We start from the raw sequence: 25,005 nt of genomic DNA, 5'->3' as shown, positions 1-25,005 counted from the left end.
ATTTCCTGCGTTGGTCCTGCGAGTAAAATTTCTCTTCTTGGCCATGTAATAATTCATTTATTGACCAAGCTTGTTCATTCAAGATGACTGAATATTGACCTCATTCATTTTTGCATTTTTATTGACCAAGTCCAGGCTGTGCTCTGTGGCCCGTTGCGCCTACATCTGTAACTTTTGTTCTCAGGTGACTAGAAAATCTTTGCTTTTTCATAGAAATGATTTGCTGGGCACACTGGATTTTAAAAGTTCAGAGTGCTGGGCTGCCTTCAATTTTTCTTAGAGCACAGCCTTGCAAAGGAAGGCAGGGTCAATAAAGACACAAATATCCAGCCATCTTAACCTCACACCCGGTCAATAAAGCATAATTATTTATTACAGTTTTATGGTTGAATCCGTGAGTGGGCAAGATGAAGCAAATCCTGTGTTCTAATTGGCTACTCAAGTGCGCAAACCAATCAAGCTTGTTTGGTTAAGATAGCTGGGTATTGGCCTCACAAAAAAAGAGCTTGGCCAATATCCAGGCATCTTGACTGAATGTTGGTCAGTAACGCATAATCATTTATAACAATAATAATTATTAGAACTTTGTGAACATCTTTTCCAGAAAGGCATTTTATATTGCTTTAAAAGGGCTAGGTTATGCTATGCTATATTTTGTTCTTTGAGAGGCTTAAATGTGTCTTGGCTTAAATTAAGTTCCAAAAATAATGCTCCAGTTTTGTTATTTAAAACTTAATTGAGGCATTGGGACTGTTTCCCATCACCTCTTGCTATGTATGACAAAGATGATCATGGCTTGAAACTTGGCCAACTTTTTCAAGGTTAAAATGATGCTGTGACTGCATAAATCACCAAGAATTATTATGGTTTGTGCTTCCTGATGAAATTGGCTTGATGCATGTATCTTCTTCATAACTCTACAAGTCAAGCATTTTGTGTAAGGGTAAAGACACTAAGAGTGCTTTCCAAAAGTCGGAACTGGCCGGCCGGACCATGGCTGGAGCAGTCATTTTGACAATGAAATAGCTTTTTCCCAAGAGTTTTTGCTGAAAAACCATCTCCTTTGTGCATTATACGGTCATAAAATGCAACGCGTTTCTGTGTTTTCAAAGTTACATTGTTAGGGATATATCGCTGACTGAGATATATCGCTGGCTCGTTACTTTTGGGAGTGTTCGCTGAGATATATCGCTGGTTCAGAAATTTGAAGTAGGGAGCAACAACTGTAACCATGTAAATATCAATTCGATTAGTTTGCACACGGAATGGTTTAATGCGACTGTATTTACCACTTATCAATAAATGAGATCCCTGTCTATTGCAAAATATTGTTACAGTATTCATCCTAGCGATGACAAAGCTTGGTGGACGTAGAACTGTGTACACTACGACAAAGCAAAAATCTTAACTTATTAAACTTGCATGCGCCAAGCTTTGTTTATGCGTTTCAATACCTTACAATTCGCACTCTCCACAGGAAACTTCGCCAAATATTTTTCGACAAACAATTAAAACTCATTAGGAGGAAGTCTATCACTGCTTTGACTTATGAAGCAACAAAACAAAATATTTTCAAATAACCTTTGTCACGCGATATTTACGTTAGCGAGATGCGCAAATTCTCAACTGTTCAAAATGCGGGATTCCCTAACATTTTGTCTTTTCACATTATTCATTAGACGTTGATGTACAATTTGTATGTTTAGCTACTTTGGATTCTTGTTGCTAAGAAATATCTTATTATTACGTAATCGATCTGAACACGTGAGAAAAACTGCGTAACTTGACAGCCTAGGATTGGGAGTTGACATTATTCATTACACCTTGTTTTCATCTCTAAAGAATATTTGCAATAAAAAAGATTTTCATGTCGCCCTACAAACTTGTTGATGAAAACGACCCTTCCACGTGGGTTGCCAAGACAAAAGTGGCCCCGGTAAAATTCACGAAGTGATTCTTGTTTTCCAAAGGTTACGGACGTGATCGACAGTCGATGCCTATGTAAAAAGCGATGACAGGAAGTATTTACTTTGAGTGTTGTCAGTCACTGCTCCTTTCATTTGGAATGCGGAATATTATCGCATTGGCGTCCGGTCAGTGACAGCCGTTTCCACATATTTGTTTATATTTCCGAACGGTGAACAGAGTCAGTCCCGGTTGTTTGGAAAGCTGGTTGGTACAGTATCACGTCTGCCGATACAGGAACGGTATGTATGATTCAGGTTTATTTATCAGGAAAAGCACTTTCAAATCATGCAAAGCTCTTTCCCTTTTCCTTTCCACATAAAATACCCATCCTCATAAACCCGTTAATTCCACAAGATCAACAGCGCTAACAGAAATTGAAAGCATTCATCTCAGTGTCCTGATCTGGTCGCCATGACTTTAATTTTTAAAAAACTGAAATTGTTTGAGACACAAGAAAGCAAAGTACTGTATCTCTCGGCTCTCATTGCTGATGGTCCCCTTCGAGAAGTTTTGAAATTCTGCATTTTTTCGCTATCTAAAGTAACGCGTGCACAACGGCGCGCTGATGACGTGTCACAATTTCCGTTTGGTAATTATGACGCACTCACCCAGAAGTTTGAATTAATTTAATTTTGTAGAAATTGTGTTCTGGAACAGACGATCCATATCTGTTGTCTATCTTTTATGTTTGAGTAAATCCCATATCTCAACGACTGCATTGCGCGCTAAAATTTTATTTCACGTCTCTACTCTTTGTTCACCGTCGACAAAGGTAAACTTTCTCTCGTCTTCGACAATTTGAAGAAGGAGTTTCGATTGGTGTCTTCCTTGCCGAAAAAAAAAACTCGATTAACCCTTTCACTCCCAAGATCTGATTGTTAATTCTCCCCTCTAGCTGCTACACATTTTCTTGTAAATTAATTACAAGAATTTGGTGTCAGATCAAGATAACATCTATAAGTCTTAGTATTCTCATTTCCTGTTTGTCGGATAAAGTATTGACATCATGGGGAGGAGTTACATATTAAACACTTCTAGCAGATAAAAGGCTAAGACGGCCCATATACAATACACTCGTGTTATATTAGTGTTCGCCAAATAAAAGAGAAGGTAAGACTTAACCCTATGGAATGCCAACACTGTCTCATGTGATTGTAAATATATTTAAATCATATATATGCATTGCGGTAGAAGAAACGAATATAAGCGATCCTCGCAGTTATGAACACTACTGAACTAGTAGTTGAAATAAGTATACGTAATCACATGATTTCGAGTGCAATTTAAGTAAATTTTTCCAGACTAACAAAATTGCACGAGCCCGTGGGGCGAGTGCAATTTGTGGTCTTTGAAAAAAATTAACAAGTGCTCATTTATTCCAAATTGCACAAGAAAAATCATGTCATTACGTATTAATAGCATTCATGAAAAAATACGAGATAGCTTATCATAGAAGCAAAGCACGCGCATGCATCAAATGGAAAAATAATTTATTCAAATTTGTGCGTTCCGTGTACGATCAAAACAATAATATACAATGATATTTTCACATCTTTAAGGCGCAAAAAAGTTCAAAGTCTGGCTAAACAGTTTAAGGAATTGTTCAGTCTGTGTCCGAGTCACCTTCGATGAAATGGGATGGTCGTTTGCGAGGTTGAACCATGTTTGTTTTTAACTTCGGCGTAGAATTGCTCGAGCAAAGTGTTAAGCTGATTAAGCTCGTAATTTTCGATTTCCTTGGCAATTCCCTTCTCTAAACAACACTTTTTCCAAACCGAAAACCAAAATTCAGTTCTTTTTACAGTGTTTTCGTTGTTAGAGCTGCATCGTTGTTGCGGTGGCAAAAGAAAACCTACTTAAAACACCCGCCATTGTTTCGCTCGCAAATTTTTAGTGTATCCAAATGTTGCGACATCCAAGGTTCGCATTTCACTGGCTATCTGTGAGTTTCTTTGATTATTGACCAATCAGAATGTCTGGTTTGTTACTTCTTTGCACGGAACTAACCCTCTTCTGCATTGGATTACCTGAAAACTGCATTTATCTTAACCAGTCAGAACTGAGTAATTTTTTCATGTATACTATAAAGCCTGAAAAAAAAAAATTCAGGCTCGTAAGGGCCTGAAGGTGATTTCCCATCATTATATGCGGTGCATTTTTCATTATATGCGGTGCATTTGGCATCAAATGCGGTGCTTTTTGAATTGTATGCGGTGAAGTTTCCATCATAAGCGTTACATTACATGCAATGCTTTGTCCAATATATGTGGTGCTTTTTACATTACATGCGATGCTTTTGTCATTGTATGCTCTGGTCAGTATGTGACGCACTTTTTATATTTACTTATAGAGCGGTTTTCATTTGAGTGTCGAAAAGTAATTGGTTTTGCACTTTCTACACGATGCGATTGGCTTAAAAGATTCGCGCCACCTTTTCATCCAATCAGAAGTAAAACCAAAGCCAATTGTGACGCGCTCGCATGCATTTTCCCGCGCTTTGCGTCAGCCACATGTAATTACTTCGAGTTTTGATTGGTTCAATGTATTGTCTGTGTCCTATGTGATTGGCCAGAGTAATTACTTTGGTTTTGGTTTTACGACACTCAAACGAAAACCACTCTATTTACTTAATATTTATATTTATGTACTTTTTATATGAGGTACTATTTATATTTATATTGTATGTGGTGCAGCAACATAGTTTGTGCACAGTTCTCTGAGTCGAATACGGTCACGAATTGTGTTCACTCCTAGGCCGGCCAAATCGCTATCTTTCATAGATAATGCCACTCCTGGGTTTATCCTTTCATTAGAAAAGTTCTCTGAGAGGGTTCCCGAGCTCAACTGGTTTAAAATTGAATCCATGATGTCCGTTCGAGCCCTGGAAACAAAATGGCGGATCCTCGGCACCCATTGCATTGTGGGTTTTTATAAGCTCTTACCCAGTTCCCCGTCGAATCTCGACCTCATCCACAATATGAAGAAAGTACCGCATATAATGACAAAAGCACCGCATATAACATAACAAGTACCTCATATAATGACCAAAGTACCACATATAATGACGAAAGCACCACAAATAATAACGAAAGCACTGCATATAACGACAAAAGGACCGCGGATAATGTAAAAAGCACCACATATGTTGGACAAAGCACTGCATATAATAAACAAAGCACTGCATATAATGAAAACTTCACCGCATATAATGCAAAATGCACCGCATATAATGAACAATGCACCGCATATAATGATGGGAAATCACTTAAGACAGTGTTAGCGTTCCATATAACCGAAAGCAATATTTGGCATCGTACGAATTTGGACTTGATACAAATAGGTACAGGTGTACTTCGTTTTGTGAAATTTAACCCCAAAAGAACAATATATTTGATGAGCCATACGTAAATCAGTCAACTGCAAATCTGTTAAGGAGGGAGGAGATTTTTTTCTAAAAATCCGAAGGGGTAAAACCAGTTTTAAAAGTGTTATGCGTAGATCCTACAAGTTTGGATCTAAAAACTGGTACGGTTCTGTTAATGTTTGGAACTAAAAATAACTTATACAGAATCGATCCTCGCAGTTATCAACACTACTGAACTAGTAGATGAAATTTATTTCAACTACAAGTTCAGTAGTGTTCATAACTGCGAGGATCGACTCTGTATTCGTTTCTTCAACCGCAGTGTACACATATGATTTTCATATGTTTGTATGTTTTCATATGTTTGTTTATTAAAAATAACTTTGTAAACTTTCAGACAACATGACATCTAAAAAAACTGGTTTGGCTTTTTCTGGTGGTGGCATTCGGTCTGCAGCACTATGCTCTGGAGTCCTGCGCAGGCTACTAAAGGATAAAGCAAAAGTAGACTACCTGAGCTGCGTGTCAGGGGGTGGTTACACAGGCACATCCTTTCTGGATTGGAAATACAGAAAAGAGAAGAAAACAGTGGACAGCGAAGAATGGCATGAAGAGTTCTTTGACAACATGCGACAAAGAGCAGGTTACTTTTGTAACTGGGAGAAGCCACGTCAAGGAATCGTTGATACAATTGTAATGTTCCTCCTCGTACTGACTGTCACCTTCATTGAACCGATTGTCATATATGGATCATACGCATTTCCACTTGCCTTCATCATCGATTACCTTTTCGGAAAGTTACTTCGAGCCAAAGTGGATTGTGACCAGTTTGCACCAACCCGTACTCCATGTCCAGAAAACGTAGTTTTCTCTAAGATTTCCCTGTTTACGGTTCTGGTCATGTCATTTGTCATCTCCTACATTCTGTCGGAATGGTTATCTAGGAGGAAGTCTAAATATTTCAGACTTTTCTCAATAATTTCCTTCTTACTTCTTTCTCTTACTTTCCTCCCATTTGCAATCAACGATTTTTTCATTAAAATCCCCCTGTGGAGTCGGGCGATCATTGTAGTAATTGGTGTGGTACTATGGTTCGTCCTACCTCTGTTGCGGGACAAAACGTCCTACGGCATTCTAATCTATCTCTACTCTTACATCATCTACTGGAAAGTGTACAAAGCCAAGGTTGTTGGTGTTGTGTATTCTGATGGGCTGTTTAATGGGCTGCTTTTTGCCTCTGGGTTTATCATGTGGTTTGTTCCCTACCTGGCACAATCAAGGAAGAGGCTCGTCCATATCTTCAACAGGTAAGACTCAAAAAGGTAATGTTTATCCGCAGAAAAGAAAGGTAGGGTCGGTACTGCGGCCAAGTGGTCCTCCCAGCCGAAGCTTACCCGGCTATCTTGGCATAACTAGAAGTATTACTAACCCTCCTCTCCCCCCCTCCCCCCCTCAAGAATTTCATCAAGCTTCCTTGACAGTTCGTTGATACCAATTTTTACTCCGGTGTGGAGAGAGGAACCGTAAGCGTTCAGTGTTTTGCCCAAGAACACACCACACTGACCAGGCCAGGTCTCGAACCTAGACCTCTCGATCTCCAGAAGTTTAGCGCACTAACAATTAGGCAACCGCGTATACCTTATCCGCAGAATGATTACTTACTTAATCACTTTTAACTCTACCCCTTTGCAGATGGAGACTTCAGAAGGCATTTTACTCAAAGGAAAATTTAGCTACCAAGGGATGTCTGGAAATACTCCAGGAGATTTTCTGCCCTTTGTGGACATGTCTGAAGAGAAAACAGAAGCGGGATTCTGGTCACAGAGAACAGAGAGGTAGCTTTAATTCTTTGGCGGATGACATTGAGCCAGTAAAGAAAAGATCTTTGAACCTGGCAGATCTCAGAGGCCTAGAGCCTGAATATATATCAAACATCACCATCCACAGCTGGAAGGAAGAGGCAGATTCTGACACGGATGATGATCTCCTGACAATGTCGCCTACCACAATAGAGCGCTTAGATCGAGGTCCATCGACTGTCGATCCATTCAAGGATAGGCTGAGGCCTCGAGATATAGAGTTGTCAGACGCCATGGCAACGTCTGCAGCAGCAATTTCCGGGTACGGTGATAACCTTAAGGAATTGCGCGTTGCCACGATTCTTGGACTCGAAATGGGAGCCACAGTGATCAGCAACCTCGAGGCAATTAAAAAGGAGGGATGGCTCATGAAGGTAAGAGGTTGCTCAACCAGGGATCAGAAAAGTTACATCTTACAATAACTACTGAAGGACTGCTGAGAGTTATGGTCTTCTCAGGGAGTTTCTTTCTAAGCATGATATTCGTTTGGAAAGGACATACCATGCTTTGCGTACCTCAGTGCAGTTGAGATCAGCTGCTCTGACGGAAGAGGAGGGGGAAGCTTAGGGGGGAGGCAAGATTTTTATGGAATCACAGGGTTTTCAGGGGGAACTGTGGAGAGATCGGTCGTTGCCAACTGATTATAAAGGACAAACATTGCCTGTCAGAGAATGTTACAGAGCCTTATGGGAAGATCTGGTAAACGTTATTGTGATACTACCAAAATCTACCAACCCCTGATAAATAATGACTGATCCCTAAGCATGATATTTCCTCGGCAAGTACATATCATGTTTAAACAGAGTAACAGTAAGGTAACCTCCTTGACTCTGTCATTAATTAATGCTTTAGGCTTGCATGTATCTTTTTCTCTCTACAACAGCTCCTCCCAATTCTCATCAACATTCTCCGTGGTCTTCCATTGATCGCTGTACCAGCGGTTTACTATAGCGAAGGACATGTGTGGTCAATTAAAGCGGGAGTATTCACATTCTTTGCAATTCACCTCATGTTGGCTTGTATTGGAGCTCTCGCTGATACAGGAGCTCCGAACCCAAACTTATGGGGGAAGATAGCCAGGTAAGGATTGTATAAATATGAGCACCTTACGATGCTGTGGATAGACCCACATCAAAATAGTCAAAAAAGCCAATCTGAACAATGGAAAATATCCGGAGGAGCACGGAAGAGCTCGTGGTAAATTGCTCAATGCAATCAGCCTCAAGGGCAGGAAAAATGAGCAGGACAACATTGGTCTTCCTAGCTGTTTGGTTCAGAAGGTGGTCCAGGGTTTTGAGTAAAACCAAAGAAATTCTTGTATTCCTTTGGCACTCCACTGGAGTCACTCTAAATGATAAGATAAAGAAACCCAAAACGTCCATTCCTCAATTATGGTGACCAGGTTAATCCTGATCAGAAGTTAATTGAAATGAAAGCTTTCTGTAATTATATATAAAATATATGATCATTGTGTTTACTTTGTAAATCGTCACACGACTTGAGCCCACTCGAATCACGGAGAGTGGTAAAATTCTCGGTCACTCACAGTTTGGAAAAGACCATTTTTCAGATAAACTGTCCTTCTTTATATGTATATATTTGGCTCTGACGATGAGCTAACGCTCGAACCGAAGAATCTCTTTATGGTGGCCCATTTACATTATCAACTCAGTTGACAAAACCAAATCATCTTGTAATACCCACCACCGATGCAGCATCACAGTTTCTTTGGAAAATTACCCGCTTTAAACAAATATATATTATGTTTTCTAACCTAGGTGGTTCATCGTGCACGTTTCCTTTGTGAAGTTCTTGAGAGAAGGCCTTAACATTGACAACATCGGACCCATGCCTCCTCCCGTCATGCTACTTAGCGATGGAGGCCACGTGGAAAATCTTGCCATTTTGCCATTGTTAAAGAAGAAACTCAAGAAAATTATTGTGGTGGATGGCAGTTACTATTCCAATGAGAAGACTTATGGAGAAGAACTACTGAAAGCACTGATGCTGGCTCGTAGAGACCTGAACTGTTCATTTATTGGCCAGGGCGGTCGTGACGTCATTTCAGACCTGTTGGAGAATTTCGTGAAGCTTCAGCAACCAGATGAAAGAAAACCCCGACATTTCAGGTACGTGTCTATGATCCTTTCCGTAATTTACTACCACCTCTTCTTTGTCGTCGAGCGCCGCTTTAAACAAGACACCTGACAAGACTACCGACACCTGATTACACTCAATCAGGGAAAGCACTGGTTTTTCGAGTGGGAGGTGGGAATAAGGGGAAGTACGACCTTGAGTTGGCGCAAGAGAAAAATGAGGTCCCACTTTTTTCTTTTGATTTGGGATAGCGAGTCTATTCTTGGTTATCGGATCCATGCCAAGGTTTGTGTATCGTGTGAAGCTTGGACCGAGTTCACCATTTGCAGTTATCTTCAGCTAATCTTTTTTCCTTCTTGGTGTATCACTGCCCGTTTTATAGTTTTGTATCTTGTCAAAGTACTACATCGTTTTCTCTTTTAAGATGAAAGACGTTCTACACCACATAAATTAAATGGCATAAATTCAATGTAAGCTAGAGGCTCTTAAAATTCAAACATGCTTATAATCTCTTGCTTCAAAACAATAATTTTTAATCTATTGTTTCTTTTTTTTCGCTAGATTTAACGTTGAATACTACGAAAACGACCACAAAGTTGGTGAAGGCGAAATTTTGCTCATTCGGCCAAGAGATCCGCGAAAAGGTGAAGAGAGCGAGGTCAAAACCTGGGAAGAGTTTGGTTTCCATCTGGACGCACGTGACTGGGGGAATAGTCCATTTCTGAACGAAGAAGACGTCGACAAGTTGACCTTCTGTTGTTGTGCATGTTGTAACAAAAAGTCCTATTTGAGCGGTTTGTCTGAGCTCCTCTGCCACAAGTTCCCGAATCATAGTACAGCTAATCAATTCTTCACGCCTTTAATGTTCTCCGCCTATCATCGTGAAGGCTTCCGAGCATGCGTCGAAGCGGAAGCTGCTGAATTTCTCAAGGATAACCACGATGTCCTTGAGGTGTGACTATTACTCATCTGAGTGTGAGTGTATGTGGCTAACCCCTTAATAACCAAACATGTACGCAGAAAAAAGTTTGGCTTGTCTGTTGAGTACTGATTGATTAGGAATATTGGAAATCGTTCCATAGCAAATAGAGGTGGCTTGTTCAGACAGCAGAAAGATTTCTTCATTTCTATTTTTATCACTATGTGGACCTGATATTGTACAACGTTTAAAACAACGTATTGTACAACGTATCCTTAACTGTAGTCGTCAAGAAAGGCTGAATAGAAATTAAATATCCTTGTCTTTGGTGTTCTGTCGTCCTTTCCTCCAGAGTTTAATACATCTCTTGGGCTTCCTCACCCGATTCGCTCGTAACTAGCCGCTTACATGCGAATATAATTAGCATCAAATTAAAGTAGTTACTAAAACAAGGAATGGCCTAAAATGACCAAATATGATCTTAAATGACCTTGAGTGTTGTCTAAAATGACCTAAAATGACCTGAAATAACCTTGACTGATGTCTTGACCTAAAATGATCGAAAATAACCTACACTGATTACTAAAATAAAGTAAAATGACTTAAAATGACGTTTAAACTTTACTGGAGCAATTAAAAATAATAATTGCCAGCGATATACAACAGAAAAACAGAACTGAATGCGCAAGCCGAGTGCTTACCTTAACGGCAGAGACGCGGAACTCAGGTTATATGCATTAAAACGTATCATGAAATATGAAAGAAATATATATTCTAAAAAATACAAATAGCACAGACTATGTCAACATAAAAGTTTCACCATAGACCCGATCATGTCAGTCAGGTGTCGGTAGTCTTGTCAGGTGTCTTGTTTAAAGCGGCGCTCGACAACAAAGAAGAGATGGTAGTAAATTACGGAAAGGATCATAGACACATACCTGAAATGTCGGGTTTTTTTTCATTTGGTTGCTGAAGCTTCACGAAAATTTACAAATAATCCATAGAGATGCACGTTTCTCCATCTTGCGACAGAGAATTACAATCAACTCTTTCAAAGTGACGCAAATAAATTAAAGACGAATTGTCAGATTTGGATTACTTTGACAGAAAAACATAATTCCCCTAAGCATTGTTCTGTATCGAAGAAATGGAAACTGCTTTCTTAAGATATGTATGTACGTATGTACATGTAGTATGCTATCAACTTCCTGGTTATATGGTCGAACATTTTAACATACAATAGTAAAAGGAACTGTGGGTGTACACTTTATAAGTCAATCTTACCTGCCATTGTGAGTTTCTATTAACTTTTGAAAGGCGTGGGGGAGGTACAAGAGATTTTTTCGGTCGGTGGGTTAACATCAGGAATACGGTCAGCAAAGCTCTCAGGCTCCGGTGAGTTCTGCCCTTCTCTTTTTTCTGACGCTGCCTCTCTGGACTCCAACAGTTCCACTTCATGCGATCAGTGATCAACGTAAAAATAGTCGTCTTTACCTAAACCATGAATGGCTCTGGCTTCCTCGATGCAGAATTCTTCTGACCCCGTTTGAAGTTCTGCACTCACATCAGCAACTTCGTTTGGGATCTCGCATTCTCAAAGCCTCTTCTTCTGAAGCTTGTACTTCAGTTCCAATCCGCTGGTATAGAAGCATCCTTCAATACCAAGACTTTGTCTTGCAGACATAGTAAGGAAGTCCTTGAATTGCTGTGACCTAGTTTTTCAAAACCATTCGTGAAAACTAGGGGCTGCTTTTTCCCAGACGCTTTGAGGCTGTCAAGTTTTACAATAATATCGTCTTCGTCCTCCCCGTCCGCTAGTCCACTGCGAGGGAGCACATAGATTTGGGATCCATAGACATCCGCCATTATTGGAGAGTATTGATGCTCCACCGTTTTAGGCAATGACATTATGTAGCAACTGTATATTTTTTTACATATTATTCACTCATCTTTCTGTATTAGGTGTATATTAGTTCAAATTCCAGGAGCTCCGGCTCTGGTCCTGTAGAGGACTCATTTGAACTAGTTTGAAATGTCGCAATCAGTATTGGAAATAAGGGAAATTTGCAGGGGTCTTTTCACATACTTCCTACATGGAGAGCGCCAAAAGCGTGAACAAAACAGGAACAACGGAAGATTGAATGAGCGCGAACGAAAGAGGGTGGTTAAGAGAAAATATGCGGTAGGTGGACCTCGATTGAATTGCCCTCTTCTTCAGGACCGAAAAATCCCATCAGCCAAAAGGCGCGGCATGCGATAAGCAAGCTCGCCGAAATTACGCCTGCTCTGCAGGTTAAGCGAACTTGGAACTTCGCATCGATCAAATCCGCGTTGCTGAAAAACTAGGCATTTCGCACAAAGCAAAACCGTTTAGTAATTATCGGGAAGTTAATTCCTCAGGAATTTCCCGCGTTGTTCACGCACCTCTACGTTTCAGTCTTAGTTTAAGTTAGCACTCGATTGTGTAATTCCAAAAAAATTCCGGCAAAAAAAAATCCGGCTGGGTTTCTTTTTTCACTGCATGGTCAAATGGCAAAGCTAGCCAGTTGGAATGTGTAAAATCCTTATCGATTTTGATAAACACTGGCGGCTGGGTTGATTAGAAGCAAATAATCCTGTGCTCTCCTGAAAAAAGAAAACCTGTGGAATTCATTTCCGCATATCTTTAATTTCACTCTGTCAAAAAAGACTCGCGATCAAATTAAGAGCGTTCTAAGATATTTTCGTTTCGAGGCAGAAAACCTATCAGAAACAAGCTGAAGAAAACCCTGTAAACAAAGATTATTGCGTTACAATGCAAATATTCATTGAGCTACTGTGAAGCGCAACGTGACATGAATTGGTAAATAGTAGAATTTGGCTTGTGCAGGCGAAGAAAGATTTGATTTGGATTCTAGCGGCTGAATTTTTATCGAATTTTGTAAATTCGATAAACGCAGGATACTATTCTGTGCTCTTTTTGTAGGTTATATATAAGTTCATCATTCTGTGGAGTTGGATGTTTACCATACTTGAGGATCTCTTTGTGATTTTCCGGAACTTTGCCTTTTGAAATAGGAGCAACCTTGCATTGCTGCAAGACCAATAATTACCCGGGCTTTCCAAGTGAAACGCCCGAGTTGAAATTCATGTTTCATCTGTAGGTTAAGTGTTTTATGCACGAGTTGGCCATAGGTATTCTTTTGATTAGATAAAGGTGATAATCGTTAATAATGTAGGTTGTGCTTTTTTCAAGGGAAGCGTACGTTTTTGTATGATTAACGATAAAATGCGTGATAAAATCTACAGAATAAGTTCTTACCTTACGTAAGGTTTATTGTGAAATTGACGTCGCCCAATGGTCTCGAAATATCACAAAAAATATATGAAATATCACAAAAAATATATAAAATATCACAAAATTAACTACAAATCGCCAGGAAATTAATCAGTATCGTATTTTAGTTGTATCTTTTAGTGTGTACAGCATGTTTTCGTATCTATTGTCGTTCTTGATAAACAAATTACGGCGGCTGAAAATATGCGTCCTTAAAGGAGAGAAGTCGATGTCAGCGGAGATGGAAATTGTTTTTACCGACCTGTTGCACTTAGGAGGGATGAAACAGGCGATGAGAAACACGAGGAGATCAGGAGGTCGAGTTCCAGTTTTTTCCAGAAAAATCCAAGGGTTTCTGGGCTCCTACCCTTCGTCACGGTTTCTTCAACACTACAAGTTTTCATGGTGATTTCTTCGGCTGATAGAACTGATTAATCATTGCAGTTTAATGTAACTGCACAATTCCTTTCAATGCTACGCTCAGTATCTTGAGGCGCCTTGGTTTTTTCTTTTTTTTTTCTTTTTTTTTTTTGAGGAAAGGGGTCAGCTACGTCACATGCCCGTGACAGGAAAATAGGCCGAACTTTGACCGCTTGTCGGGTTAATTTAATGCTAATTAAATTCACATGTAAACGGTTAATGTTCTTAATATTACGAGCGAATCGAGTGGTTTCCTTTGCTTGTTATGGTGAAGACATCGATGTTCAAGAGATATGCAAACATGGCGACCAGAGCGTGGAGGATTCCGCAACTCATCCGTAACATATACACTACACGAGTTTCGGCTTTTTGGAAAAAATATTACAGTTCCTCTGCCACTCCCAGATAAACTGCATGATCTGATATACGCTTTTCGTGAATCCAAAGTGCTTTTTTTGCAGCATGTGATTTGGGTATCTTCGATATCCTTCAAGATTCCGATGCTCCGCAGTCGGTCGCAGACATGTCTTCAAAGATTGGATCCAATGCTGATGCCACAGCTTGCTTCATGGACACATTGGTTGCTCTGGAATTGCTGGAAAAGACTAAGCAAGATGGATCATGGCTGTATTCAAACAGTAATATAGCAAAACAGTTTCTGACAAAGTCGAGTCCCCATTCGGTTTATGGGTACATAATTATAAAACACTCCAATGAAGTGATCTATTCCAACTTCGGGAACTAAGAGAGTGCAATTCGTGAAGGATCGAATCAGTGGATGAGAACATTCAACCTGTCGTCGGAGGACTTTTTTAAATCTTCATATAACACCGAGGAGGACCGCATACGATTTCAATCTGCTATGCATTCCACGTCACGGCACTTCTGTCACGCCGTGGTGACGGCGTTTGACTTAAGTTCATTTGAAAATTGTTCTGACTTAGGAGGTGGGATATATTTTGCAGATTATAATTACCGTACAACTACTTATTATAACGGTCGAATTGTTCACTAATCTCACTCGGAGCTTTGCGTAAGCCTAGTTCAGGAAAATTGTGCACCAGGGCATGGCATAGCTAAAAGGAAAAGAACCTTCCCTCTCCTCCCCATCTAGCACTTGAATGCCCCCCCCGCACACTGCTATGAAAAACTAATGGTGCAGAGCAACCTGCTACCCATATCCCCCCCCCCTTCTCAACACCATACACTGACAGATCTGCATCAAACAAAATTATCCCTATCAGTGCTTGGGGTGTCTGACTGTCTGACAGCTGAAAGCTGAAACAGTATAACATCAAAGACGGCAACAACAATACTGAAAATAACAACAATAATAATAAATGATGTTAAACAATGATACTGATAGTGACAGGGACAAAACTCATAAAGTAGTCGACCACTCCTTCAGTGAGACTTTCGAGGTCCATTGTAACTAAAGATATTCAAGACTTGACCCCAAGTTAGATTTGCAGGCAGTAGATGGCAAGTAAGTAACAACCTCATAAGTATCAGGGTGAAGGGCTTATCCCCAGAACCATCAGATTACAAGGGCAGCTCCACATCCACAAAGGAAAACTGCTTCTTATGAATTTTCTCACTCTGTAAATTTCTCTTTTAACACCTAGGTGGAATGGGAACAATGGCTTACACTTTATGCCAATACTACCCAAACATGAAGATCACAGTGTGTGAAGTGCAGTCTGTTGTGGACTCTGCCCATCATTTTCATCCCCCGTTAGAAGATTACCCCAATCAACGAAACATCTCATACGTAGTAGGAAATTTCTTCCAAGCAGATCTGCCAAAGGCTGATTTGTATATATTGTCACGTATTCTTCACGACTGGCCAATTGAAAAAGTGGAACTTATACTCTCAAATGTCATCAAGTGTTTGCCTTCAGGTACGTATCTTGCTTTGCTTGCTGGGATATATAATGGTAATTGAACTGAGTGGGGTGCAATTTGGACTGAAATCATAAGCATGATTCCAAAATTGAACAAGCGTGCAGCAAGAGTTGGTTTTCATTTTTTCATTTCAGACCAAAATTGCATGGCATGAAGTATAATTTTCACTTTATTACATCCTTCTTGAAATCCCAGAATTCTAGTGCTCAAATACAGGTTTCTTAGTCTATTCAATTATTTTACTTATCCAGCATTAAGCAGGTTAGTAAAAAGTTACCAAAATTGACTTTTATTTTCCTGAAATTAATTGGTTTCTTTAACCGAGCCTTGAAATCTGATTGGGTGTTGTGTTTTACTAAAGCTCTCTCACTGCCTGGGAAAAGGATGCAATTTAGAGCATTAAATGTTGTGTTTCATGAATAAACCGCAGTGATATAGCCAATCAGATTTCAAGGACATTGATTTTAAAATAGATGTAATATATCTATATACATTACAACCTTACCCATAGCTTACATTTAATTTTGCATCATGGCAATACCCTGTTGTTAGCCTGGGAGAACTTGGGATTAACTCAAAATAGCTTTAACCCTTAAACTCCCACATCAAATTTGTACTTCTCCTAATTCTGAGAGAAATTCTGTCTTGGTCACTCACAGGAGTAATAGGGTTAAAACAGGTTGCATACAAAACTCAAGAGAAAATCATTCTTTGTCATTCAAAAACAACTTATTCAAAAAGTTCAGAAATAATATATATTCACACTTTAACCCTTTTAAGCCCTAAGATCTGATTGTCAGTTCTCCCTTCTAACTGCTACATATTTCCTTGTAAATTAGGTATGAGAATTTGGTGTTAGATTAAGATTTCAACTAGTTTGAGTATTCTCATGACCTGTTTACTGGATAATGTATGGATATTATATATCACTTAAGGGTTTAAGGGTCAACAGCTCAATAAAAAGAGAGTATATCCTTAAGCCATATCATATAATCTGCCAGTGATTGTCACAGAAAAATTGCAGTCAATTTTTATAAACTCAATTTTTTATATAGATCACTATTTTTGCCATAAAATTCAAGTATAAAAGCAACAATCTTAACCCTTTAACTCTTTAATCCCCAAGATCTTAATGTTAATTCTCCCTTCTAGCTGCCATACATGTCCTTGCAAATCAGGTACAAGAATTTGGTGCTAGATCAAGAAAGCAACTTTCACCTGAGAAATTTGAATATTCTCATTACATGTTTGCTAGATATATGTATGGATATTTTAGGGAGAAGTTTCATGTTAATCACTTCTGGGAGTTAAAGGGTTAAAGCCTGAGTGACTAGCATCTAATTTCTCCTTACAAAATCACCCATGAATCAAACATTAAGGTAATGAGAATAGAGGAAATGATCACCAACTAAAGCAGCTTTTGATTATCAAACAAATTCTCTTTGTCAGCACCTTGGGAAGTGTGTAGTGAATCGTTTGGAGAATATGGATACTGATGTCAATAATTTTGCTTCTGAACATTCTGGACATGTTTACTTATCCGATGGAACTGGAAAAGTAGATTTTCTAGACTGTGTATTCAGCTCGACAGTAAAAAACGTGAAATTTAACGGTACGACGTTTCGAAAGTCAGCCTTCGTGCATTCAGTTAGTGGAGGACCAGTTGGTCTCAAAATACAACGTTGAACTCTTTTATAATAGAAAAAGATGTGTATCCCGTGTCTGGCATCTCTAGTCTAGGTTCCGTTCACATGGATAATAACTCGATCATTCAGTGCCCCCCTGGTTGCAGGCTTTTGCTGGACAATTCTTCGCATTTTGCTCACTCTGAATACAATGGTAGCTTTTGTCTAATAAATGTAACTGTTCTGAAGTACTCTTGCCTGCGCTGCCCTACAGGTTTTTACAGCATTTCACGTGCAACCTCTGGAGGACTGATATTGAACAGAACAGTAAAATGTCAGCGATGCCCGTTCGGTGCCAATTGTGTCGAAAGAAATATAGTAGCCAAACCAAACTTTTGGGGTCATCTAAATGGTTCATCTGACCCACCATCACTGACGTTCACTGCCTGTCCAGAGCATTATTGTCGAAGTCCAGGCCCAGGCGCAAACGGTTATAACAGTTGCTCAGGGAACAGAAGAGGAATTTTGTGTGGTGAATGCATTCCAGGATACAGTGTAACTCTTTTCACACCAGAATGTCGTAAGGATGAAGAATGTGACAACTATTGGTTCTGGGTATTGACATTCTTATTAACGATTATGTTATCGTTATACCTATTAAGAAAACCCCCTACTCTAAGCTTTCTCGTCAATCAGATTATTTGGTTTAGAAAGAAAGAAAGCCAACGGGACGACAGCGCGTCACATCAACACGATCCCCACACAGATAACGCCTACATAAAAATAACTTTTTATTTCTATCAAGCTGCTGAACTTTTGATTGTTGGATGCAAAGAATGCCTTCTGAAAAAGGTGCCATACATGTATGCAGTTACCGCCGCGTTCAACTTTAAACTACGCACCCTCAATGAAGGTTTGGGCTGCCCTTTTGCTGGGCTAACATCTGTGACAAAGCAATTGGTTCTTTCTGGTACCGTTTTCTTGACAATGGCTGACATCGCTCTCATTTATTTCGTCCATTGTGTTATCAACATGATAACGCGCAACCAGAAGCCATCCCTTTTCCATTACATGGCCGTCATCATAGAAGTGTTGCTGTTAGGTTACGAAAGACTGGCTGAAACTTGCCTCAAACTGATGACCTCTGTCTCAATCGGATCTGAAATGCGGCTTTTTATCGATGCAAATGTTACATGCATGCAGTGGTGGCAGTATCTCGTTCTCGCCTGCATTGCGGTGTTTATTGTCCCCTTCATTATTGTTCTTTACTTCGGATCATCCAAGCTTTACAAGGCTTCAATAACGGCGACTGAATTTCTTGCTGCGTGCGTGCTTCCATTGCCATTTCTTGTCTATTGGCTTCGTAAGAAAGCCCAGAAACAACCTGGGAATGAGTCTGTTGAAGCAAAAGTTGTTAACAAAGATGTCATGGAAGTACTTCATGGTCCTTTCCGTCCACCTAAGAGCGACGATAAAGGGACACTCTACTGGGAGAGCGTGCTGATTGGCCGAAGATTCATTCTCCTAGCTTGTCACTCGTTTATAACAAGCCCAATGCTGCGAATGATCGCCATGGCTACAGCTTGCACTCTGATAGCGCTCCACCATGTATCAAAGAATCCATTTCGAGATCCAATGGCCAACGGAGCCGAGACATTGTCCCTTACTGCTTTGATAGTAATTTCCATTATCAATCTTACCAAGGCAACCCTGATATCATTTGGCATCACAATCACCGGGCCTTACAAATATTATCTGGAAACCATGGAGTGGTTTGAGGTTGGCGCGCTGGCTGCCGTGCCGGTTACACTGTCTGTTTTGGTCATTGGTGCCATTCTACTCCCAGTTCGTCCGGGCTTTGTTTTTCCTTTTGGAGCAAGCTGCTAGATGTTGTTATTGGCATGGCAGTGCTCATTGGTCCAAAAAGGAAGAAAGAAAGCCCCTCTTGGATTATACTCGTTGAGAACTTAGAAGAAACTTCTGAACACAGTTAAGGTTGTACGTTTGAACAAATATTCTTCCCATAATTAATAACAAACCATTTTTAATTTCAAATTAAATATTTAATGAAAAAACATTAACTAATCGAAGAAAATCGCAGCTTTATTTCACTAAGAAAATGAAAATGAAACTAAAGTGAACTTTCCACAAACTGATATTTTACTTGATCTTTTGGAATCAGTGTGGATCGTTACAAAATCATCCACTTAGTTTTGTTATTAATTGTTTTCAGTATTTGTTATTAATTGTTTTCAGTATGGGCAATTTTGTAGTTCTTGCTCGGATCACAAAAGTGTAATTAAGTCGTCCGCATTAACAAAAGAGTTTGGTGCTATTTAGTAATAAAAAATGGATGAAATAACATGTTAATAAAGAAGAAAGCTTAGCCATCGCTGGCATAGTTCTTTTTAGGTTGCTGTTGCAGTAGTCGTCAGCTTTGTTAAATTCTTTAAATGCGAAGGGTAGAAGTGTAGTAACATGAAGTACTAACTGACCGCTGACCGGCGGGAGAGCTGTCATTCGAGAGAGCTGTATGAATCTATCGTATTAAAGTATGTTGTGTTGATGCTGTCGTCTCTGTACCTCTTCGGACTCAACATGGTGTCAGAAGCGTGACCTTCCTACTAGCCTACAGTTGCGGAGATCAAACCAATCGGAGAAACGGATCAAATACTGACGAATTGACCGGTCAAACTTCACGCGGATCCTACGCACGTGGTTCAAAACAAGATGGCGGAAAGCATGCCATTCGCCAAACCACCGGAACCGCTGGAAATTTCGATGGGAAATCCTGCTCACTCGTGGGGAAAATGGAAACAAAAATTCGAAATTTACCTCAAGGCAATTGGAGCTTCAAAGAAACCCGATGAAATGAAAGTGGGGCTGCTATTAAACCACATCGGCGAGCCGTGTTTGGAAATTTACTCGAATTTCACCTACCTACCTGAGCGTGACGACCCCGCGGGAGGAGAAGAGAAACTTCCAGCCGAAGACTCCGACAACTACGCGACCGTTGTGGCAAAGTTTGATGAATACTTTCAAAAACGGGACCCTCAACTCATGCTGCGAGAGAAATTTTGGCTTCACCTTAAACGAGAGCCCACACAGACCTTTGATTCGTGGGTGGTGACTGTCAAGGAACGAGCCGCCGAGTGCAAGTTCCCAGCCGATTTCTATGAGCAAGCAGTTAGAGACAAACTTACCTTTTCCTGCAAGGAAGACAATTACAAGCTAAAACTCTATGACGAGGGAGCAGCCCTTTCACTCGAAAAGGCAGTGAAAATCCTGTCTTTGAAGGAAGCAACAAAACGTGAGTTACACGAATCAAAAACCGCAGAGATTGAGAGCGTCACACCGCGAGGGAACAGGCAAGACCCTCATGCTGGTCAAGATACAGAGCAAAGGAACCAGCGAGACTTCAAGAGGAAGCCCTTCCAAACAAATGGCCGGAACTGTGGGTATTGCAACCGCCGACACCCCCCTGGCAAGAAGAACTGCCCAGCGGCAGATACACGATGCAGCAAGTGCAACAAAATGGGACATTTCCCTATCATATGCAAGAGTGTACCTCCAAGGACGGTCAACGAAGTTCTTGAAACCGAGGATAACTTTAGCCTCACATTTGTGGGAGGGGTTTATACACCCACTAGTCCAAACACCTCCAAGGCCGAACCAGCAATAAACTCTCAGACCAGTAGGTCCGACCCTGGATGGCATGTCAACCTCAAGATTCAAGACCAAGAGACGCTGGCATGGTGCATCGACACGGGAGCACAAGTGTCTGTGATGCCTGAGCACATCTACAAGTCTTCATATGGAACACTTTCAAAATCTGACAGAGAACTTGTCGGAGCAGGGGATGTTCCTTTAAAGACCCTTGGATGTGCAGTCATGAACCTCCAACAAGACGAAACAGTCATTAAAGAACGAGTGTACGTAGTCAGTGGGGCATCCAAGTTGCTTCTGGGGATACCCGCCATCCGAAGTCTTGGTCTTATCCATGAAATCCCTGGGACATACAGTGTTAAAGCTGTCCATCAAATGCCTGATAGCCATCCACTCCACTCAGGGACCAAGGAGGACATTGTCAAGCAGTACCCATCACTTTTTCAAGGCCTTGGCAAATTGGAGGGTGAGCATACAATTCAATTGAAGGAAGGGGCCACACCCTTTTGTTTGACCACTCCCAGGCGAGTACCACTGCCACTAATGAAGCAAGTGCAAGAGGAGATCAAGCGTATGGAACAACTGGACGTTATTGAACCAGTGGATGAGCCGACAGAATGGTGTTCACCGATTGTGGTAGTGCCAAAGGCCGATGGCAGGGTGCGGATATGTGTTGATCTTACCAGGCTTAACCAAGCGGTCCGCCGAGAAGTCTATCAAATGCCAACAGTTGAAGAGACCCTGGGAAGCCTAACAGAAGGCTCAGTATTCTCCAAACTTGATGCCAACTCAGGGTTTCATCAGATAGTCCTAAACCCAGAAAGTGCCAAGCTAACTACCTTTATCACGCCCTTCGGCCGTTACATGTTCAAGCGTCTTCCCTTCGGCATATCCTCAGCCCCAGAACATTTCCAAAAGAGGATGGACAAAGAACTCTCTGGAATAGAAGGGGTCAAGTGCCGCATGGATGATATTCTAATCATCGGGAAAGACCAAGCGGAACATGACAAACGACTTAAGCAAGTCCTTGACAGGCTAGTCGAGAGGAAACTCACACTCAACCTTGAGAAGTGTTTATTTTCTCAATCCAGGTTGCAATACTTGGGCCAAATCATTGACAGTGATGGAATCAGGAAAGACCCCTCCAAGATCAAAGCCATCACCGACATGGCAGAACCCCAGAACATTGCAGACCTGAGACGTTTCCTGGGTTTGGTCAACCACCTTATGAAGTTCTGCCCAAATCTGGCTGAGACGACGAAACCCTTAAGAGACTTGCTCAAGAAGGAGAACGCGTGGGTGTGGGGCACAGCCCAACAAGAAGCCTTCCGACAGCTGAAAGTAGACATGGCATCCGACCAAGTTCTTGCACTGTACGATCCAGAGAAGGAGACCGTGGTCTCATCTGATGCCAGCAGTTTTGGACTTGGTGCGGTCCTCGTGCAGAAGCAGCCGTCCGGTGAAATGAGGCCAGTGGCTTATGCTAGCAGATCAATGACCGAGACAGAGCGTCGTTATGCCCAGATCGAAAAAGAGGCCTTGGCTATCACATGGGCACTTGAACACTGGGCTGAATTCTTGATCGGAATGAGATTTAAAGTGGAAACCGATCACAAGCCATTGATTCCATTGTTTTCCACAAAGCTGATTGACGAGCTACCAGTACGCATACAACGCTTCAGGATGAGACTCATGAGATTTGACTTTGCCATCGCACATGTTCCTGGTAAACTCTTGTACACAGCTGATTCATTGTCTCGATCCCCCCAGGAGGGTAAAGCCCAGGAGCCTAAGTCATGGGACGACCTACATGACGAAGTCGAGTGCTATGTGAATGCTGTATTGGTAACCCTACCTGCCTCCGACCAGCGGTTAGATGAGATACGTTCTGAGTTGAAGAGTGATGACACACTTAAAACTGTGATGCAGTATGTGCAGAATGGATGGCCTGAAGAGAAACGAAGAGTCCACGGGCCAATAGCTAAATACTGGAGTGAACGTGGCAACATCTCCCTCCACGACGGCCTGCTCCTGAGAGGACGACGAATCATTATTCCTCCGAGGCTGCGGGCAGATGTATTAAGGCGTCTTCATGATGGTCATCAAGGAATTACCAAAACACGTGCAAATGCGGCCTCCTCAGTGTGGTGGCCTGGAATCTCCCAAGACATCACAAGAGTCGTGCAGAACTGCGCCATGTGCGAGAAATATCGCAGAGAACGCATTGAGCCAATGAAAGGTACTGAGTTTCCAGAACGACCGTGGAGCAGAGTTGGCGTAGACTTCTTTCAGCACAAGGATAAACATTACCTCCTAGCCGTAGATTACTTTTCAAGAGATGTAGAGATAAGTCAAGTGTCCAAGAATGTAAACTCTGCCCAGACTATCCTGCAACTTAAGAAGATCTTCAGTCGACATGGGATTCCAGACATCTTATTTAGCGACAATGGCCCCCAGTTTGATTCACACGAGTTCACTAACTTTTCCACAGACTGGCAGTTTCAACACATAACATCGTCTCCAAGATACCCCCAGTCCAACGGTGAAGTGGAAAGGGCGGTCCAAACTATGAAGGCGGTCTTGAATAAGAGTAATGACGAATACTTGGCTCTCCTGAATTACAGAGATACTCCATTGCACCACGGTTACTCTCCAGCACAATTGAGCATGGGTCGGAAACTTCGTACAAGAGTCCCCTGTCACCCGGAGGAGCTAAAGCCAGAGACCCCAGACCGTGATCACATCAGAAGGAAAGAGAAGGAGTACCGAGCTAAGATGAAATTCGATTATGACCATAGACACAAAGTAGTAGAGGGAAAGGAACTGTCACCCGGTGACCGCATTTGGATCCCCGATTTAAAAGAGGAAGGAACAGTGATTAAGCCACACGAGAGTCCAAGATCTGTAATCATACAGACCCAAAACGGACAAGTGAGAAGAAACCGCCGAATGACAAGAAGAGTTCTGGTGGGAAGTTCTCCGGTCCCACCCCAGAATGAAGACTATGAGAATCATGAGCCGATACCAACAAGAGAGAGGAACCCAGACGTATCCTCAGCTCCTGGAGCCAGCCAAGAAGATTATGTAGAACTACCTGTCCCTGGGGACCAACCAGCAGTGGACAAGCCCTTGCAGCCTGAGCCGATGCTGACACGCCTTAGACCTAGAGGAGCTCTAAGAAGACCGGACAGACTTATCGAACAATGCTAAGATTAGTTTCACTTTAGGACACTGGAGAACTGCGTTGTCCTTATTGACATTTAGTTAACTTAAAAAAAAAGGAAGATGTAGTAACATGAAGTACTAACTGACCGCTGACCGGCGGGAGAGCTGTCATTCGAGAGAGCTGTATGAATCTATCGTATTAAAGTATGTTGTGTTGATGCTGTCGTCTCTGTACCTCTTCGGACTCAACAAGAAGCACCTTCCAAGATCGATACACCTCCACCCTATGCACTTCCCCCACCCCACCCCATCTTATTATCCTAATTTTAGGAGATAGAGCCCTCTCCGATTCGGACAAAAGTGGACAACTTGTCTTGCGCAATTAGCTCTCCTTCCCTATCCAGTCGACGCAAAAAGGGCTAGATATCACGCCTTCATACATCACTTGAGTTTTTTTACTATTGGTAAGTTTAATCCTCGAGTTTATCTCACTACGCAGGTTTTAATGCAAGATTTTTAATGAAAAAAAAAAAAAACACTTCAAGCACAATGTAATTGTTTTATTATGTTTGTTATCTTTATCCACTGATCAAATTTTGAATAAAGGGAGAGTGAAAGGCACCCACTGAAAACAGGAAGCGAGACACTTTCAATTGGTATTTATCGTTTCATATTTACTTTTCAACATGGACCTTACGCCT

The 25,005-nt window shown here is 41.2% G+C and overlaps 2 protein-coding genes across 2 annotated transcripts in view; both read left to right on the top strand.

Annotated features, from left to right (window-relative positions):
• The window catches only part of LOC140945321 (cubilin-like), a 70,090-nt gene that overhangs the window by 26,357 nt on the left and 18,728 nt on the right, over window positions 1–25,005 (top strand). The window lies entirely within an intron of this gene.
• LOC140945619 (uncharacterized) lies at window positions 1,989–10,537 on the top strand. Its single transcript, XM_073394637.1, has 6 exons — window positions 1,989–2,207; window positions 5,730–6,639; window positions 7,025–7,565; window positions 8,075–8,271; window positions 8,970–9,320; window positions 9,850–10,537. The coding sequence occupies exons 2-6, from the start codon at window positions 5,735–5,737 to the stop codon at window positions 10,244–10,246; spliced, it is 2,391 nt and encodes a 796-aa protein (XP_073250738.1). The 5' UTR covers window positions 1,989–2,207; window positions 5,730–5,734; the 3' UTR covers window positions 10,247–10,537.

This window comes from Porites lutea, chromosome 8 (genome assembly GCF_958299795.1).
Source record: "Porites lutea chromosome 8, jaPorLute2.1, whole genome shotgun sequence".
Classification (NCBI taxonomy): domain Eukaryota; kingdom Metazoa; phylum Cnidaria; class Anthozoa; order Scleractinia; family Poritidae; genus Porites; species Porites lutea.
The sequence above is the reverse complement of the archived record's forward strand: the minus strand, read 5'-3'. Positions and strand labels throughout refer to the sequence as shown.

Excerpts from the sequence above, each read along its gene's own strand:
- LOC140945619 (XM_073394637.1), top strand. The coding sequence starts at position 5,735 with ATGACATCTAAAAAAACTGGTTTGGCTTTTTCTGGTGGTGGCATTCGG. Across the intron at positions 6,640-7,024 it reads CTCGTCCATATCTTCAACAG|ATGGAGACTTCAGAAGGCAT; the intron begins GTAAGACTCAAA and ends ACCCCTTTGCAG. Across the intron at positions 8,272-8,969 it reads TTATGGGGGAAGATAGCCAG|GTGGTTCATCGTGCACGTTT; the intron begins GTAAGGATTGTA and ends TTTCTAACCTAG.